The sequence below is a fragment of the Apodemus sylvaticus genome, chromosome 4 (genome assembly GCF_947179515.1).
Source record: "Apodemus sylvaticus chromosome 4, mApoSyl1.1, whole genome shotgun sequence".
Lineage (NCBI taxonomy): Eukaryota > Metazoa > Chordata > Mammalia > Rodentia > Muridae > Apodemus > Apodemus sylvaticus.
This window is the reverse complement of record NC_067475.1, coordinates 9,096,194-9,117,293: the sequence shown is the minus strand read 5'-3', so window position 1 is coordinate 9,117,293 and position 21,100 is coordinate 9,096,194. Positions and strand designations below refer to the sequence as shown.

At 37.9% G+C, this 21,100-nt stretch overlaps 1 protein-coding gene across 2 annotated transcripts in view; it reads left to right on the top strand.

Moving 5' to 3' along the window:
- Positions 1–21,100, top strand: part of Adgrl4 (adhesion G protein-coupled receptor L4) — a 109,612-nt gene that overhangs the window by 84,679 nt on the left and 3,833 nt on the right. For both annotated transcript variants that reach the window (XM_052178959.1, XM_052178960.1), the window contains one exon: positions 120–186. In XM_052178959.1, the coding sequence (XP_052034919.1) occupies positions 120–186 (67 nt within the window). The remainder of the gene's footprint in view (positions 1–119; positions 187–21,100) is intronic.

The window sequence follows — 21,100 nt, the reverse complement described above, 5'->3', positions numbered from 1 at the left end:
GTCGAACAGACATGTAGTGAGCATTTGAAAGACACTACTGAATGCTTCGTGTGTCCTTGAAAATGTTGTTTTGCTATGGTCTGTGCAGAGTATTCACTGGTTCTTATCTTACTTTTCAGATGTTGGCTGAGCACTGAAAACAACTTCATTTGGAGCTTCATAGGACCAGCGTGTCTAATCATTCTTGTACGTATATAAAAATTGCTATTAAAACTTAAGGACTGGCTATGGTTGAGAAGAACATTCCCAAATCAGGCACAGGGCTTTGTAGAAACTGATTTTGATCATTCTGTTCCTGTCATTTGGTTCCATTTAATATATTGCATTAGAATGGAGAAAAATCCGTAACTTGTAAGTGAAAAGCAATTACCACTCATTCACATCTCCTGGGAAAGGATAATTTTTGCATAGCGTACAGAAGGAATGTCAGAAGTATCCGTCTGTCTTATCAGCAGTGTCTCTGCATCCTGAAATGCTGGGAAGTGTGCCCACCACCTGATAATCTGGCATTTCAAATGTTTACGTTATTTAATCTTTTATCGATGATCGGTCATCTTTGAAAATTAGACTGTCATCTTTAGAGTTTTGTCATCTTTATGTACCCTGTCATCACAAAGTGATTTTAAACTAAATTGCAACATCAGAGACAAGAACCTGCTATTTCTCCCAAGCAGACAAGTTGTCTATTGATAGTCCTATTTCAACAAGGAAGGAGGCCTTTTAATTCCTATTGAAAGTGGTTTCAAACCTACAAATTTGGCAGGTATTATATGTTCCAGTCTGAATAAAGACATTTTTATATGTCTCACAAGCATTTCTGAGTGCTGAAAGTTTTCAGTAACTATTCTGAACATAATAGTCTGTCAATGAACAAGGGAGTCCTGACGAGATGCAAGAAAGGAACAAATTGTCAGAACAAAACTCTGAGAATATTTTGGACAACTTTCTCCCATCTGATTTGGCCATAAACTAGATTCCTTTTTCCTTCCTCTTTCTTTTTTTTTTTTCTTGAATCTTTTATGGTTGGGATGGAATGGCTAAATAGAAATGGCTGTGTATGCAAAGCAAGGTGTTCTGAAGAGAAGTTTGCTAGTGGTATGGAAATTATGCCCACTAATGACCACAAACACTGTTCATAATTCTCAGAGTTAATCCAGTAAACGTTTCCAAACTACTAGCTAGATATTTACCATAATTATTAAATCTAATTTAATTTATATTACCAGTATTATAGTCCATGTTATAATATATACCAAGTGGTATCCAATTCATGTATCTTTGCTGGTGGTTTTGATGAGTGTTTCATGTGAAGACATTTTATGTGTTCTGTTCTACTGATATCTTCTCAGAAAAAAAAGTGAATAATAATTCTTAATGCTTAGATGAAATCTAAGAATTAGATTTCATGTCATGGAATCTAGGAATTATGCTGAAAATAGGAAGAAATGGGCCTTGTTTTTCTAAAGCAAGGTGGGGTAGAATTTTTCTCTAAAATCATGTTGTAAAGTTGCTTTATTTTATTTTATTTATTTATTTTTATTAGATATATTCTTTATTCACATGTAAAGTTGCTTACAAATGAAAATACCTCAGACTCTTGAGTGAGCTATCTAAAGCTGATTGCTGAAAACTTTCAGAAATGTAAATGAACTTCATCACAGTTTTCTAATTTGGGCTGAACAAAGCAGTCCACCTGTGCATTTCTAGCATGCTAACCTTTACCAGGTTAACCAGATGGACTGATCACTTATGAAATGGGCAAGGTATTTCAGGGTTCTCTAAAACTCCTTCTAATTATCATATTTTATAGAATACCCCAAACTATTAATGACAGTATCAAAGTAAGTCAGTTAATTCTAGTTATCCTGACCCTACAGCCACACTTAAACATCTTGATGGTACAGTGGCATAAGCTGACATCAACTGCAAACACTCCTCTTCCCACAGCATAGTTTCTTATTTGGTAATAAAGGTCAGAGAAACTGTGAGCCAATTATATCTGCTTGGCCTGAGTCTTTGCAGAAGATAGTAGGGCAGCAAGTGTCTCGTAGATGGTACACAATCCTTGGCCACCATGGGTTACATTTTCTAGACCTTTTGGTTTTTCTGCTAGTGTTAAGGAAAACTAGTGATCGGTCAATAACAGCAGAGCATGGTAAACATACTTGTATGAACTCACTGAAAAAAGTCTCTTTATTGCAGGCCATATGTGAGCAGAGTCTACCATCCACTTATGATTAGAGTTTCCTCCAGGTTGCACATTTCCTAGTGTATCAAGGAAGGAAGGGGAAGAATTATCACACAGAATTCCTCAAAGTGAAAGAAGGAAAAAAACCTTCAGCTCTTCTATAAATAGAGAAAATATCCAGGCATAGTGTGGCATAAATCTAATACTAGAATTTGAGATGCTAATGCACGTATATCTCTGCACCACAGTCATCCTCAGCTACAGATCAGCCAAGGCTAGAGGAGAAGAGCCACTCTCAAAACATAAGAAGATAAAAAGAAAAAAAGGAACAAAGGAAGGAAGGAGGCAAAGGAATAAAGGAAAAAAGAAAGAAAGAAAATGAGAGAAAGAAAATGCTAGGACAAAAGTGAAGCAAGAGGAAGGGGTTGCAGGTTCCCCAGGGCAAATGAGGCACACAACTGAGAGGAAGGGTTGGACATGAATATAGTTGCTTCTCTCTGATGCATAGGAGGGGTCAATACAGGAATGGAGTACCTTAAGTGCCTATGTATAAAATCTACATTGACACCATCATATAAATAAATAATGAGTAATTAAAGAATTAAAAGACAAAATTAAAGTGATGTTGTGAAGTTTCCCTCTACCAGTAGGCGGCCAGATCTGTCCCCAATCAGGAGTCAGCGGATCTGGACAAGGACTAACCAGAATCCAAGACCCAATCATGCTACCTCCACATTCCTCTACAGGTAGATAAACCATGTGGACAGATTGAATAGAGATTTCCTTCAGATATTCAAATTTTGTCATTTGCCATTGGGGGACAGCAAACACCTGTTGATTAAAAAAAACCCTGTGAATGCCCTGGTAGGAAAACATGCTGAAGGATATAATTAAGTCGCAAATAGTAGGAGTGTGATCAACACACCATGCGCACTGAGATGCCTTAGCAGTGATCAACACACCATGCACACTGAGACATTATAACAGTGCCTGACACACTGAGATACTGTAACCATGACTAATTGACCTGCAGATAAAACAAACAGCAGAGGGATAAATAATGACACTGGTGGGAATGAATAGAGGTCAGTAGGCCACCATGATCTCTTAACAACCCCTGACCAGGATAGAGGACAGTGCTTATAGAAAGGAAAAGAGCAGATTGTGAATTTATGTGAAACAGGCCAGGGAAAAGATTTCATGGTGAACTTGAGTTGATGTCAAGCAGCCTTTGAGCTTGTAGGAATCTTTTGAAAATGAGCAAAAGGCAGGGGAAGAGACAACACTGGAAGCTAAGCACCCTCTGGACTTTACTCTATGAGTTCAAGATTAAGTTTCACATAGGTATCACCCTGGCCTAGACTCTTGTTTCTTACAAGCTAACAAATTAAACTAACTAGTTAACAACTAAATGAAATTTTCTAGGGCTCTGCAATCAGATCTCTTCTACCTTCTACTAAATTTCTAGTACTAATAATAAATATTACAAAGTATTAAGTACATACAACTTTGACATACATGGTAGTACTTTAGTACTCAGTATTTTTAGATATCCTGCAGTTTTATTATGCCATCGAAGCATTGGCATAAGCTATAGATCTGTAAGTAAGACTTGAAGCGATTTCTTGCCTTTAGTTAAGTGCAACTTTTGTTTTTTCTTTAACTACTGTCTGATCTCTTTTTCTTACCATTATATCTCATTTTGGAATAATCTGAGCCGAAGAGAGTTCATCGACTACCATCACACCATTGGTGCTGACTGTGCCCCTTGCCTAGACTGGCCATGACCACCAGTAATGATGAAGCTTTGGGAATGCATTTCTCTTCCTACTTTCAGCCTTCCCTTACCATACCTCCCCAGAGATTCGGACATTTGCCTGAAAAGATCAGTAAGCCACCATGATCTCTTAACAACCCCTGACCAGGATGGAGTCCTTTTTCTTGATGATCGTAAAATTTTCTGTAAAGTTCTGCTTTCAGAAATTATTAACTAGCACAGAGAGCTGTGGGGCCTTTCCCAAACTTGAAACTATTCTATTTCTGGAATATACTCATATAAAATGTGTATTCTCTCCTCTGTTGTACCTTTTTGACTCTACTACTGCATGTGATAACTTTCTGTGTGAAATTCCAAGCAACCCCAGAACATGTAGTATCTAATGAGTCCTCAGTAATCAGTTTTGAATTTTAATTGAAACCATAGCAATGCATGAAGCAACAAGAAAGATCATGTGGTCTTACTTTGGGTGTTTGATCCCTCTGTGTCCTAGACTCCAAAAACATAAATGAGGAGCTTACTGTCAGAAGAGCTCAACTCCACAATAGTAAATACCATACAAAGTATCCATTCTTTGGCAATTAACAAAGGAGAATCCCAACGGATTCAGAAGAAAATCTTATGACTCTCTTATTCTTACCTTTTGTGTTAAAAAGTCAAACAAAAAGGCAAATTTTGAAACAGGATTTCCAAAGCTCCAAATCATATGCACTAGAATATGTGTGATTAAACCCAGAATATGTGCATGTGTGTGCTTTGAAAATATTAGTGAATATGTTGCAGCATTTAATTATGGCAAAATACAATGTATATCCCGGCTGTTATCTAGTGTGTGGTTTGCAGTAGTTAACTAAAACTGATCAAATAAAATAGAAATTTAATATAAATAAATATTAAGTTTCTAGAAAAAATACAAAGCTAAGTTAAGTTACAAATTTAAACGGATCATTAGTGGTGACAGTTTTATGACCTTGAGTGAGGGACCAGCCTTTCCTGAGCTATAGGGATGCTCTGGAATCCTTTGCAGTCACCGTTATCTTACGTGGTCAGGGGTACCCTGGGCTTCACATTAGAACACAGAATGTCTTTGACACACAATATGATACCCAAATTATTTCAGCTCTGTTGCTTTTGCTCTTCTTGGGTATGCTGTTCCCAATATTTGGTCGCCCCTGATAAGAGTTCACTGCTAAAATATCTGAACAGCAATGTATTCTCCATCAATGATATACAAGCCCTTCCTCGGATATGAACTTATTAATATTAAGCATCTCTTGAGTCCAGAAATGAGAAACTGGTGACCCCATCGATTCTATCTGTGAATCACAGCATTTAAACATTTAACGATTGTGACTGTGCATGAAAGGATTGACTATACTTTCGAAAATAAGCTGGGTGGGAAAGAGACTTCTAAGTCCTTGCAGCAGTGAGCTTCAAGCTACAGATGATTTCCATATTTTTCAATATTTTTAATCTTTAATGTGGAGTTCCTTTAACAAAACCTATACAAGCTGCTAGATTCAAGTAAACAAATATAAAAAGAAGCTCATGAAAACTTAGACAACTTTTAAATTGAAATTGAATGTTCCCATAGATATACGTTCAGTTATTGAACAATGGGATTAAGCTAAGTCCACAAATACTAATTAAGCTGTGTCCACATGAGTTTTTTTTAATTGAAAATAGATTCTTCCCACATACATACATCTGGCTACAGTTTCCCTTGCTCCACTCTGCCCAGCTCCCCCCACCTCCCTCATCCCTAGGATCCACTCCCATTATTTTCCCTTCAGAAAAGAGCAGGCTTCCAAGGGACAACAACCCAATGTAACAAAACAATATAAAATAAGATATATTAAAAGCCCTCATTTTAAAGCTGAACAAGGCAGCCCAATAAAAGGATAGAGTCCCAAGACTAGGCAAGAGGCTCCCATAGGAGTCTCCACAAGAAAATTAAGCTAACAGCCATCATGTGTACGAAGGGCCTGGTGCAGAACCATGCAGGCCCCATGCTTGATGCTTCATAGGGTCTCTGTGGGCCCCTATGAGTCTTGCTTAGTTAATTCAGTGGGTTCTCTTGGTGCCCTCCATCCTCTCTATAACCATGTTACCTCCTCATCTTCTGATGTGTCCACAGGATCCCTGATCTCTGAGGGAGGGACCAGATGGAGATCTCCAATGCTCTTAAAAGCTATGATCGTTCACTAGGGTTTAAATCAAACTGTTGTAATAAACCATGGCAATGTTGCCACTCTTCCAAACTGACATTCACTCAGCCAGCATACCACTCAGGTGCAGTGGCTGTCCCCTCTGGTTGCCCCTTCTGCGTTTTGTCTCCTAGCTCCCTTTAAGGAAATACCAGTTAAAGATACTGAAAACGAGTCACTCGCCTAACTCATATAAGAGAGGGCTTGAGACCATTTATGTGTGTGCGTGTACACATATTCTGTGGATGTCATTACATTTTGAATTTCACAAGTGTCCAAGATTGAGAGACACACAAATATTATAAGACTGTATGATTCCACGCTTCATTTGCCTTCCTTGTAACCTACTACTTCTGTGACAGAACTTTGGTTCACAATCCACACCTCAAGAAAACCAAGGATATGTCATCTAAGCAGTTCCTCTCAGGAACCCTTCACTGACACATGCTTGTCTCTTCATAGCTGTAAATCTCTTTCTAGAGAGGAGAGTTTTCATCCTGGGATGCCTTTATATTGATAGTTTTACACTACAAATTATATTTACATATATATGCATGTACAAATCCATCCTATGTATCCATCCATATATATGTGTATGTTTATTTTTTCTGCCAAGACATTTATACTTTTTCATCATATTTACTCTGTATTCTGTAAAGAAAAAGCAAAACAAAACAATCCCTTGTATTACCCATAGCCTACAATATGTCTTATTCATCTTTCCTCATTAGAACATACACTTTTACCATTCATTGCCTTGCCTATTAGGAGTGTGTATTTAAAAGCTCCCCTAAGGATAAATATTTGTTTCTAGCATTTTCTTATTTTGCAAACAGTGTTGCATGAGGAATCCAAGTCCACTGTGGTTGTGTATTCATTAAGACAGTTTTAAGGTACACATCTTAGAGGTAGAAATGCAAGTATGTATAGATTTGTAAATTTACATAATGATCCCATAAAATTATATGAATTCATTTTTGTTACACCAAATTACATGAAAAAGCCTTTTTTTCTAGTATTTATACCAACATGTGGTATTATTACCTACTATGATGTCAATGGTACTCTCAGATTAAGTAAAGGCAAAGGAAACTTGGTTTGTCACTGTGAACCAAGGGCTACTAGAATTTTGGAGAAGCACCTCTGCTAATCAAATGATACTGTGGAAATTGGGGTCCCCACAGGGGGCTCTTAGTCCCAGTGTTAAAGAATTCAAGAATGGACTCAAAAGGGAAGCTCAAGAACAATTTAATTAGAGTTTAAAAGAAGAACAGGGGAGCAATCAAATTGTAAATCTCAGCAGCTCCCTAGGGAGGAAAGAATGGAGTTGAGAAACCAAGAGAAGGGATGGGGAGGGAAGGGGAGGGGAGTGGAGGGGAGAGGAGGGGAGGGGAGGGGAGGGAAGGAGAAGAGAAGGAAAGGGAAGGAGAGGGAGAGGAGGAGAGGGAAAAGGAGAGGAGAGGAGGGAGAGGGAAGGGATGAGGAGGGAGAGGGAGAAGAGGGGAGGGAAAGGGAGGGGAGGGGAGGGAAAGAAAATGGGGAAGAGAAAGAGCAGAAAGCTATGCCATTTAAGTTAAGGTGACATAGAGGTCAGCTGTATGACAGACAAGCCCAGGCCACATGGCAGATTAAAGAGCTTTGGAGAAAGAGTGAAGAAGCCCAAAGTAGCAGAGAAAGCATGGCAGTTTCTTGCTAGTGTCTGAGAGACACTGAGAGGGGAGAATGGAGGGCAGAGGGGAAAGACAGAGGGCAGAGGGTGGGCGGCCACAGGTGAACCCTATGGAAGCTCAGAGAGTATGTAAGAGGAGTAGAATTCTAGGAAGGAAAAGAACAGGGGAATTCTTCCTCATCTCTCTTCAGTGTACCTTAAGGTAGTTTGTCCCTTGGGCAGGTGACTGGCCTTCCAAACTGCAATAACTCTTGAGGGAGGAGACAATGTCTTGGCTCCCATACAAGAAGATCCCATTCTTTACTATAACACAGGTTTGATGACACTGGGCAAAACCTTTGTTGTAACACTGTGCAGGGCATTGTGGGAATTCCTCACCTTCTGCAGCCCCTACTCCCAAGACCCCAGTACCTATACTACCTTAAAATATATCTAGAACCAACATTTGCCTGAGAATCAGCTCCCTTAACTGGAAACTGCCTCTGGTCTAGCCTGTACTATTAAGGTTAGTTTTACTCTTGTACAAAAAGGCACAGACATGAGAAATAATCACAATCAAGATGTAGGCACTGTGCACTGGATAACTACACTAAAGCTATCCTAGGAAGTGCCTCTGGCTTGGAATCTTAATCTCATGAAGACTGGATCACCATTTTCTTTGAAAGTTTTAATTTAGTGCCAGATGTTTTTCATTCCATCTTCCGTGAAGCCTAAGGTTTAAAGCACTGTGATATTCCAACCTTTCTCTACACTATATATTAATAAGTAGCTAAGTGCCTGCAACATTGCTTACTTTTTTCATATTATTCTGACCTTCTTGAACAGTAGCTAGAATGTTTTAAAAGAGATGAAGTAGAGGGGCTGTTTTCTGAGGGAGAAAAAGCAATGGTAATAGTACATTGCTAGGTATCAATACCTTCTCATACATGGGAGCTGTGTTGCTACTGTAAATACCTTTAAAGATAACCTTTTTGGACTCACTAGAGAATTTCATAAGATTTGAATAAACTTGTAGAGATTAGAGATTTTTTTAAAAATCTACCTTAAGTCTCTCAAAACCAATTATAAAGGAGTGTCTAAAGAGATGCTCATTGCAAGTGTCCCTTGTGAGCGTCCTTCTGCTGTATGGGTCTACGGGGTGGCCCTGAAGAGGGAAGCCCTGACTGTGTTGGTAGAATTACAGTCACTAGAATTAGTGCATGCTGTATATTTGCATAATCTTTTAATCTTCACTGAAACCTTTTAATATGTCTCAGTTGTTCCTCACAGAATCTTCTGCAGTACGCAAAAATAAAAATAGGAACGGCATTTGGTAGAAGATCAGATCTCACAAGATTTTTGCACTCTGGTACCATAATCTAGATTTATCTGTTTAGACATGCCTAGAGGGATTCTACTATTTATAATTTAAGAAGCAGATAAATTTCTGTAAGTGGACTGATTACAATAAAGCAAAACATTTATATTATCATTAATCTAACTCATAAAACCCTCAAAACTTTGTTCATAATGAATTTTTAAAAATTGTTTAATTTAACCAAGAGGCAAGTGAATATTCCAATTATTCTCTAAGGGTAACTCAAGGCGCGTCCCCAAGTCATCTGTAACTAAGCAGTGCCCTCTGGCAGCCTTATCGTGTTCCGTTGCCGTGTAGCTTGGCTTCACATTGTTCTTGGGATCAAGTCAATAACCTTGCACATGATTTATTCTAAGAGTGGTCCTGTTAGTTTATTTATCATCAAACCATGGAGCCATTTGAGAGTAACAGAGACTTACAAAAATAGCTCAAAATATTGTTATTGTGTAGGAACTCTATAAAACTGCTCTGTTCAAAAATTACTTGTAAGTGAGGTCTTTTTATACAAACAAAGCATCACTTGTAGTAAAATCCTATGTGATGGCCATAATGGGCATGTCTAGTCTCTGCTACTCAACTGCAGAGCCTGGGTATGTTCAGTGAACTATCATGCATGGGCATAGAATCAGGATACTGCTCATGCTCTTGCATGTATGTTTAACCATGTGCAAACAATGTACTCTGCATACATGACTTGCACTGGGTAGCCCAGCAGATGTGGCAGAAGGTGAGGGTAGACTACATCAGATCTCTCTTAATAAGATGTTCACTGAATGCTAACCTGAACAGAACCCTGTTCAACAGCCTACCCCAATAATGATATGCAATCTTCCTGTTTAACTACACTGGCTGCTAAGGAGGCTTTCTCTTTACCTTCTACTGCAACCTCTCTCTCTCTCTCTCTCTCTCTCTCTCTCTCTCTCTCTCTCTCTCTCTTTCTCGCTCTCTCTCTGTCTCCCCCCCCTCTCTCTTGCTCTCTCTCTCTCTCTCTCTCGCTCTCGCTCTCTCGCTCTCACTCTCTCGCTCTTGCTCTCTCACTCTATATATAGAACTACTTCATCTCAATCCCCTCTGATCTTTCTCCTAGTTAAGTCCTACTCATCTTGTATACTTCGATTCAAGCATTGCCTGAAAAAAGTCTTGTCTCTCATTGGTCCGTAATAAATATTTTGATAATGCTTTCAAAAATAGAAGTCTATCTTTTGCTCTTATGGGATACTTGCCCCATATATAGTATGTGTTAGTTTTTATGAATATCTAATTCATGGCTAGTCAGATTTATCTTTTTGGGGTGACTTTAAGGCCTGTGAGAGGAGAGCATTGTGGATTTTCCTCCACCATATTGTTTGGAAGGTCCAGCACGTAGGAACCACTCAGGTCATACTGTTGAGGAGATGAAGGAGCGCGGCTCCAGGAGGAAGTTATCAACGTGCTCATTCCTCCCCACAGAGGAAGGAAAGGAAAAAATCAAGCAAGCGCAAAACAGGGAGGCTTTTACTAAGACCTATCAGGTCTACTTGATTTCTTCTCGGGAAAGGTTGTCGTCTCTGGCCAGTGAGCCTATCTGTGGTATGTTTTCACTAAGACATGTAATAGGGTGTGCTAAATTCACGTGAACAAAAGAAGGCTTTGGCCAGGACTCAAAGGTAATATGATTTAGAAAAGGAGCGCTCAGTGAGTCCATTCTGTGCCTGCAGCTCAGCCCAAAGATGAAAATAGTGATTGTAACTTTGTAACACAGCTACTGCAAGTGACCTTAGACCATGCACATCCTCCGAAAGGTGAGGGAGAGCAAAGGAATCTGGGGAACAACTTTGTATCACTTCCACTTTACCCTGTAGATTAAAGCGTACCTTTCCAGGGGCGCAGTGCCAGAGAAACAATTCGGTGGTTAAGAGTGGCTGCTGCTCCTCTAGAGCCCCTGAGTTTGGTTCCCGGGAAGCAAGTCAGATAGCAACCAAGCACTTGTAACTCCACTGCAGGGGATCGGACATCTTGGGTCTTCCGGAGAGCCTACGCTTATGTATGCAACCATACACATAATTAGAACTAGCAAAAATAAAACCTTATAAAGCCTTTACTTAGCAAAGATTTTTGAATTTTATCTCTTTTCATAATTAAATAATTATGCAAAGTCTGTATTGAAGTCTCACGAACGGTCAAGTAACTGGACAAGTTTATGTAGAGTGCTGCAGCTTCTGCTAAGCTCCGGCCATACTTTGTTCAGCAAGTGTGTATGTAAGGAGAGCTTCTCACTTCTGAAACCATAATAGGAACACTTGTCATAAATGTTCTTCCCACACAGGTTTTCTCCTTCACCTTTGTTCCCATTTAGTATTTTCCATGGCCTATGACTAACTACAGGTTTTTAAAAGCTATAAATATGGGCATTCACTATATAGCCAGAGGGGTTCGCTTTATCCTCCAGTTTACAAATTATTCATTCTCTTCTTTTATTTTTTTATTCTGTCCTGTTATTTTTTATTCTGATTTAAAGAGATAAAATACTTTTTCAAACACCAAAAAATCTTCAGGTATAAAGTATCCCTAATGGAAACATGCTAAAATATGAATTCTAAGTAATTCTCTTAGTGCCAGAGATGATCATTGTTAGAATAAATTTTTAGCCATAGTAAAGGAAAGAGAGCCTTAATTAACATAGGAAATCAGTCCGGGGTGAGAGGGGGAAATGTCCTTACAAGGATAGATCCGGACAACTGTATTACAAAAGCTTTCAGCCTTAAGCTTGTATCCAAGCCTCGATTTAATGAGCATGCATCATGAGCAAACTCTCCTGCTAGGTGTCAGAGTGAAGATGCCCAGGCTCTATCCATAAAGCCCATGAAGTACTTGCAGCCTTTCTGCTACTCCACACATATCCTCCTCTCTCCCCCTCCATCCTTACACCCACAAGGTCACTGTCTACTTACAATTTACAATGTATCTGCTTCTATCTGTTATTACTCTGATGTTTAGGGATCCATTCCAAACAATGGTCTTCAAGGACTTTAGGACTTCGCCACAGCTCAGAATCATTAGATTTTGGTGGCGATTTAACTCTCTGTTTCTACTGTTACTTTCAATCTTCAAATAACTTAATGCTAATGAGAAACTTTTGTAGTGAAAGCATCAAGATGTGAGACAAATCATGATCATTTTATACATTGGTCCAGTTAATGGATGGTCAATGGATGGCTTCTTGATATAGATGATTAAGGTCGCTGACCATAGAAATTTAATTTTTAAATTCATATAGCAAGTGAATATTGGGCCTGTGAGATGCAAGCTATTATTCCTGCCATAAAGTAAAAACAAAAGTGGTTTGCTTTTATGGATCGTGGATTCTAGACCAGGAGCAATTGCTGGTTCACTGTTTATTGGACACTCACATATTGACCATGAGTCCAAGAACCTAACATTAAGTGTGTGATTCTACTCAGGCAAAAAATATGCAAGATAAACATCAATATTTTTGTTTTCATGTATTAATAAAGCAAAACAAAGAGAGCTCAAAAATTGTCTAGTTAATATCAGGCCTGGTATTGGACTTCCAGTGTTGCTCTAGGAGCTGTGTGTACTATCTGGAAGTTGAATCATCAGTAAAGGGTCCTCACACCTTGAAAACCCTGCGCATTTACTTATATTATGCACATTGCCTTATATTATGTAGAGTGTGTGCATTATAAAACCTTCTTGAAAAGATTAAAGAATTAAACATGAAATGAAATTATCTCACACATTTGATATACATTAAATCGAGATATTTGAATTTCATTATGTGGAGTTAAAATTTTATTTTACTATAAATCCAGTAATTAAATTATGGATAAGAACATTCTGCTTTATACTATTATTTCATTTTGGGAATTGAACCAAGATTTGTGCATATCTAGGTAAGCCTTTGAAATGCACCCCAATTTCTATTCTGTTTAGAAGGTTCTTGACCTCCAGTCTCAGAAAGATATATTTAATTTCCATGTTCAGGTGTTTGTGTGGCAGACCGCACAGCAGCGGACTGTTCCAATACCCCTTTGCACCTTCAGTAATGCTATCTTTTTGCATTTGAAATGACATTTACTGAATTGATTACAACAACTTAAATTTTTAGAAAGAATACACTTAAATTTGCCACTAGATTTTCTTCCATATATTAAGTTAACTTACTATCTCATGAAGAATAGCACTTTTCTCCCAGACCTTTTAAATAACTAATTAATAGGACACGTGTAAAGAGACCTCTAGACATTTATTTGGCATAAGAGAAAGCATGTATTGGACTAAATGCTGTGCCGTCTTAAATGCAACTGGGCAGTGCATCTAAATGGATCCCAGATACTGTCTTCACAATGATTAAATCCATTGTATAAAATATGACTCGATCTTTATGGAGATTATCTTGTTAGCATGTGTGGACGCCTGCAGCCTGCCTGGCAGCATAGCTCACTCTAGAGGTATGAAAAATGTTCCTTTGATATTTTCTCCTGTGTATAGTTGTTACTGGTGTGAAGGCTAATCACAATGCCCTTGGAGACACGGAAGCTCATCTGCTTGTGTTATTGAGATGACCTATTAAAGCCAGATAACGTGACCTGGGCAACCATGTATATACTTTATAACATGTTGCTGGGGACAGAAAGGTTACCCTGGTACTCTGAGGAAGAGACCTCTGCAGAACAGCTCCCATGTGACTTACAAGACTTTATATTACCTAGAAAAGGTAGGGGCACCAGAGACACCCTTACGAGTGCAAAAGCTTAATCATCCCTAGAAATTATTAGCTACAATATTAAAATTCTATGTTTAGATTTTTCCACATCACATTTTAATGAAAGCAACTTTTATTTGCCTGATGCAATTTCATCTTGGAAGCTGACTGTTGAATAAGCTCATCCTTTCTAGTTCTTTTGGAAATCTCACTGGCTGGTTCAATTCAGCTGTTCTGGCTCAAACTCCTCTCCCAGCTGACTGATTCAATCTGGCTTCTCTCAGCTTCTCACTGAATTGCTCTGCTTGGCTTCAAACTAACTTTGGAAATCTGTTCTAATCTTCTGTCTCCTTAGTCTCTGGCTTCAACTGCCTCTGCTAACCTGCCCTGAACCACAGGAACTCAGGACCAAACTCAATTCCACTTCATACACTCGCTGACTGTTGTCATGAGAACTGTGCATGTCCTATCTTGGTCTCTGTCAAATCCTCCTCTGCTTCATCACTTTGCCCCTCAATTAGATATTAATTTCAAACATGGCTACTTCCTTCTACAAACTAATTTTACCTTAAAGGCATATAGTAAGGGCATGTCTGTATTCCAGCCAGAACACACAGAGACGTAGATCTTTGGATATGATCCCTTGCCAGAATAGTTATGTTGCTATGTTAAAAATCCTTTACACACTTTGAAGAATACCAGTGGAACAAGCAAAAAATATTGAGATTATGATGGGTGGGAACCTTACTGACTAGTACCGCATTTTTTGGCCTCTGGAGAACTGAGGTGACACCTGTCTTCAGCAAGCTGAATCCTAGTCCAGTCTCCATGAGCGAGGCTCCATCATTGAGTTTGACCCCTGAATGAGCATGAACTACTAATAAGCTGACTCTGCCAGTTCTATAAGAAACGCCTGCATGATAAATGTCTTTAAGTCTTACTATCACTTTAGCTTCTCTTTGCTGGTTTTCATCTTCAATTTGATAGTTTTATAAAACATTTGATAGCATAAACTCTTTAACCTATTAGGAATAAATTTTGCCTCTAATCTTTCCTAGCACTTATCTCAGGAAAATCATTTAATCTTTTTGTAATTCTGGTGTCCTAAATTTAGTAACAGCTTGTGTTATAATTCTATAATTATATTAGAAGAATAATTAAGACATCATAGGCAGTATTTATCACATAGAATGTGAATAATATTCCCTCAATGCATATTGGTGCTTAAATAGTAATTTTGTAATAGTTCTTGAATCTCAGTGTTACAGCCATTTATAAGATCAGTAAAAGGATACATTATCCATTAATCCAACTGCATTTCCCAGAAGGCAATTCCTGGTGGGGGGGGGAACCATTGCTGTCTGCTAACATGTAAATCTCAAGAGATCGATTTAACTATTCCAGAGTGGTCTGTTAGTGATCTTCTCTTGTGATGTTAGGAACTTTCTTGAATGTACCTATTATGTTTTCAAATTGATTCGGTTGTTTCAATATGTTTGAAACTCAAGAGTCGATTTCATTGCAAAATTGTATATTATGCTACCTTTTTCCTGTAGTCTGCTCTCTCCTGGGCCAGTACTGGAATCTCAGTGCAGCAATGTCTTTTAACTCTGTAGATATTCCTGGGGCAACTATTCTGAGCCAAGTGTTAAATCAGATGGAACACATGATGTTGTTTAGTTCTATGTGGCAGAAAGGTTATTCAGTTAACTTCACCATGTTAAGAAAGAGGCAGCACATACTCTGATGTCATAAACTCAGTGAGCTTTCACTAAACTTTTATTCTCTTTTATCCCTATGATTGGCAGATTTTGTTTATATCCATTACTTTATTTAAAGACAAGATCTCATGTATCCCAGGCCTCACTACATAGCTGAGGATGACATCAATGTCTGTTACTTCTGCCTCCCCTTCTTATGTGTTGATATTACAAGTGTACACACCACCCAGGTTTTGTGGTACTGGCAATGGAACACAGGACTTTTGTGTGTTAGGCAAGTACTCTACCAACTGAATCACAAGTCCAACCCCTAATTATGACTTTGTAACAAAGGAGTTTATCAGTCCAATTCCTTGTACAACATCTCTATGTACCAAAAGACATTTCTATGTTGCCAAGAGCTATGTGTATTGTTTCCTACACCCAATCCTTTATATCCTTTAACTATTTACTAATTTTGGAACATGTGGCCAGTCTTTGCACATATGCATGCATATGGAGCTTCTATAATAGAACACAAATATACCTCCTAATATTTTGACTCTTTCTACACTGTTAAAAATTGGCCTCTGTAGGGAGTGTGATAGCTTGGGGGGCGCCAAGTCTGCATAGAGCATTGATCAACTGCCTCTGTTCTCAGGATCTCTCTGTCGTGAAGTCAAGCAATCCTCTAATGTAACCTGTCCTCAATGATGCAAGAATTAGGGTGTTAATCTGAAAACTTGTAAAATCAAAGTTAACATGCAGAATAAACCATATCAAACTAACTTAATATTAATTAATGACAGGTGGGGAAGGCCCAATATTGTATAGATCACACACAAAATATGCATTATGTTTCTGAGACTTAAATTCTTTAGTATGATGTATCCTTAGCACACCTGGCAATTCTAGGAATAAAAGTACAGTACAAAGAAAACTGGAAGACATCTGGAAAGAACAAGTTGCATGAGTGGCAGTGCAAAGGAAGTCAGCTGCTAGCATAATTAATCTTAATCATTTTAATAAAACAGAGAACCAGAGTCCACAAATAGTAAATAAGGAAAATGCTATGTCATTGGCTATTCATTAAATACATAGAACATCAACAATAAACATGAGCTAATAATAAGTGACTTATATTATATCACTGTCAATTTTTACTTAAACATAATCAATAGCCATCAATAATAAGGAGCTTTAATTATATGTGTTAATAAATAATTAAACACATGTGTTTATAATTAAACATATGTGTTAATAAATAATTATTATGATATATGTATATGTACAGCACATATAACACACATGCACATGTGTTAGTGAAGACACATATTCCTATTCAAAACAGAGCTGAATCTTTAAGTGGAACACGAAGAGCCCATTTGCATAACATTTCCATATTTCTTTGTCTTCGTTTTCACTGGTGCTATAAAAATGACCAAGTTTTCAGCTTGCTAAATGTAAACATGTCTCATAGGCACACAGAAGTCTGCGTAGAGCATTGATCAACTGCCTCTGTTCTCAGGATCTCTCTGTCGTGAAGTCAAGCAATCAGCTCTACCCAGAGGTTTCAGAGAAAAGCTTGTTTCCATGGTTTTCATGGGGTTTTTTTTATTATTATTTTATTTGTTTACATTTCAAATAGTATCCCCCTTCCCAGCCTCCCCTCTATGAACCCTCCACCTCATCCCTCTCCGCTTTGCCACTAAGAGGGTACTCCCCCACACATAGCCACTCATGCCTCACCTCTCTAGCATCCCCCTTCTCCAAGGCATCAAGCCTCCACGGGACCTAGTGCCTCCTCTCCCACTGATGCCGGATGAGGCCAGCCTCTGCTACATATGTAGCGGGAGCCACGTACTATCCTGTATATACTCTTTGGTTAGTGGTTTAGTCCCTAGGAGACCTGAGGCGCCCATTTAATTGATACTGTTGCTCTTCCTATGGGGTTGACCAAACTCACTTCCATGAAATTTCAGAACTTAAGCCTCCTCAGAACTTAAGGAGGACTTCAAACAGCTTCTGCTTGTAGAGGCTTCATAGAGGCCCTCACACAGGTCAGATTGTGTTCAAAGCCAGCATCTCTACCTCCACTTCTTTCCTTAGGGTTCATCTTTCCTGCTTTCTCTTCTGCTAGACCTCATCTGTTTTCAAGGATCATGTGATTAGATTGGGTCTCATATCATTATTCACAGTCATTTCATCCAAGAATCTATAACCTTGATTCTACCTCAGACGTTATTTCACGTGTGTTTATATGACATACTTTTAGATCCCATGACTACAGTATGGAAACTTTGGAGGACACATTTTGCCTACCACATACTTCAGTTTTTCCAATAAAATATATGGTTTACAATTTAACTGAAGCTTTGTTAGAGATTATTTGAAACAATTGGGGAAAACAATAAACATAAAATCAAACAAGACAAGGCTATAACCCTTTGATTCTAATTTGGTTTATAGATAATGGAACATACTCTTTTTTCTGAAATTAAACTTCTCCATTATTTAGAAGGTGTTCTTAGGTTTGGAAAGGAGTGGGGATTTTATACAGACACTCCCTGGGCATATCAAGACCTACATTTGTTCACAGCAGAAGCATGTTTGTCTAGCACCAGTTAATTTAAATGTACTAAAACTATTTGAAAGAACATGTAAGTTGCAATCATGACACAGTCTTAAGTGAACATGGTTTTGTTTGATATGATGAAAAATTAAAGTGTGAGTCTGGAAGTATCGTGAAGGAAATTTCCGCATTCCTTTCAGTGAGAACTGATATCAGCATATAGATGGCTTCATCAATTATTGAGAAAAGACTAAGAAAAGAAAAATGACTGATTGAAATGCTGCATTCTGAACTGTGGCTGTGAAGCCCTCTAGTTGAAGGTATCTGAAGGTCTAAACACTTCATACTTATCCCTGGCTGTTTTATCTGCTCATATATTAAAATTTCCTTTTAGGAAAAAAAGTTTAAAGAGTAAAAATACTGCTTAAAGATTATTTGAAATAGATTATTAAACAGAGTGCATGTTCCAAGCATTGAAACACTGACATTAAAAATAGATCAGCATATAGATAAACACCACTTACGTGGGGCAACAGAAGTTAAATTTCAACCAACAGTCTCTTCAATGTCAACTGTCCATGACATTGGGTGCCCTCACAGCTTTCTTTATTCTCTTCTGTATTCCAACACACAGACACAAACCTGAGTGTCACTGTGTTTGCCATGTAGGATTTGTGGTGCTGTAGTTTCTAAAGCGGTATGCTGGATTCTGGAATGACAGCTTAGAACTAATCTAAAATTTAAGGCAATGCCAACAATCGGTGTCCATTTATAAGTCCTTAGTTAGCCTTTGTGCATTTGCGAAATTGACGTTTAGGTACAAATGACAAAGGAATCACAACTGACAACATGATGAAAGCCAGCTTTTCTCACTCATTTATGTGCTCTTAAACTTCAGGTCTATGCTAATGAGATAATGAAATTATTCACTAAAATTAGCATGAACATATTTAAAAATTACCCAAGCTCTCAGTTCCTTAAAAACTATATAGTTACTACCACAAAATGATAACATTAACAATGTATTGCCAACTATTTAATTCAAAATGCAACTGTCTACTTATCATATGATCTCAAGGTCCTTACCTGTGATTAAGCACAAAAGGTTTCTCTATTACCAGAAAAATTTAATTCTGTGTAGTTTTGTTTTAAGGTAATCTTTGTTACCTTTTGCACTGATGCACAATCTATTCTTTTAAGATATGTTCCCGTTCCATGTAAACTGGAGCATTTAAACCTCATTTCTGTCCCTAAGTACATAAAGTCATATGCTTTGGATGCCTTTGGATGATATTCATTTCTTATGTATGGTTCATGAATCTACACAAAGACATTTATATATTTATGGGAAATATTTTATACAAGTAATATAAAGACATAAATGTGGGCTTTATCCCTGGTTTATGTTGCTATACCATTTCATCCAACATGATGTGAAAATAGTATAGCTGAATAACTGAAGGAAAATCCAAGTTATTTTAAAACACCATGACTAGAATTATTAATTTTCAACAATCATTTAAACTCTCTGGAATAGATGTTACTTGGGGGAAGTATTGAAAAAATAGATGCCAAGTGTTTACAAAGCCAGAAATGTGATAATGCAGTATTTGAGAACCAGAGACACTGTTGTCATGAACTCAAGGCTGTCCTAGTCCACAGAGTGTGACACTGGCTCAAAACAAAATAAAATAGTTTGCCAAAGAGAAGAGAAATTGTCCCTTTCTGTTTCACCCACATAGCTCAGGGGACAACCGCGTGCTCCCAGCACAGCTTCCTGTATCTCATGATGACTTTCCTTCATAGGACATCTTTCTGTCCTCCTCCTCAGTTCTATAGTGAACTGTAATCGATGAGTTCTGGAAGTCACAGAAAGGATGGCTCCTGACCCTAAACTGCAGCATCTTACCTCTCCTAACAGTCCCATCTGCAACTAACAGTCAGTTGCGGGTAGATAAGCATCCTACAGTTATTTGTTTACTTTCTTTTCTCTTAATAGAATCCATGACAACAAAAGATCTTGACGGCTTTATACACAAATATGTTTGTACCTAGATCGAACTGGTGTCTAACACTGGGCGGGTCAGACTCGAGGAAATTCTTAAAATGATGGAAATTTAATACCCAGGTAGTTGTACATTCAATGTGAAAAATAAGATATTTGAGGTGTCCATGACACTTCTGATTAACTTCTAGATGTTTACTATGCCCTTGCATTTGAAGAAACGTGAGCTTACGGTACAGGAATTAACCTCTCATGTGTCTGGTACCATATGATTTGGTTATTGTTTCTCTCTCTCTTCCTTCTCCTCTTCTTCCTCCTTTTCTTCTCCTCCTGCTTCTCCCCCTTTTCCTCCTTCTTTTTCATAACATTTTCCCCTTTTTACAGAAAAAAGTATATCTTCCAATTCTGAATTTCCCTAAAGGAATGATCTGTTTTTCTCCTCCCTGATTCACAGTATTTAAAAAGAAAGCACATGCAGAAAGTGAGTGACTGAGTGTGTGTGTGTGTGTGTGTGTGTGTGTGCCTCTGAAATTTGAAAATTAAGTTTACAAGGAACAGGAGTCAAAGAAACTTTAGCCAATAATTTGAATAACCCATTAGTGTAAGGAAAATGAACGGATCCAGAACAGATTTTTTAATTGTTCTAATTTACCTCAGTTTAATAGTTCTTTCTTTGTGGAGAACAAAAGTTCACTCAAAAAGCATCATTACATTATTTGAAGGATTTTTCAAAGCAACTGTGGAATAAATCATTTATATCAACCAGTTTTTGAAACATTTTTATTACTTCAAAATATATATGTATGTATTTCTGACATTAACCATAGTGGTTTCCAAATTTATTCAAAACTATATTTTAAAGGTATAAAATGTTATACATTCTTTTATAATTATTAAATGGTATTTAATAAATATTATTG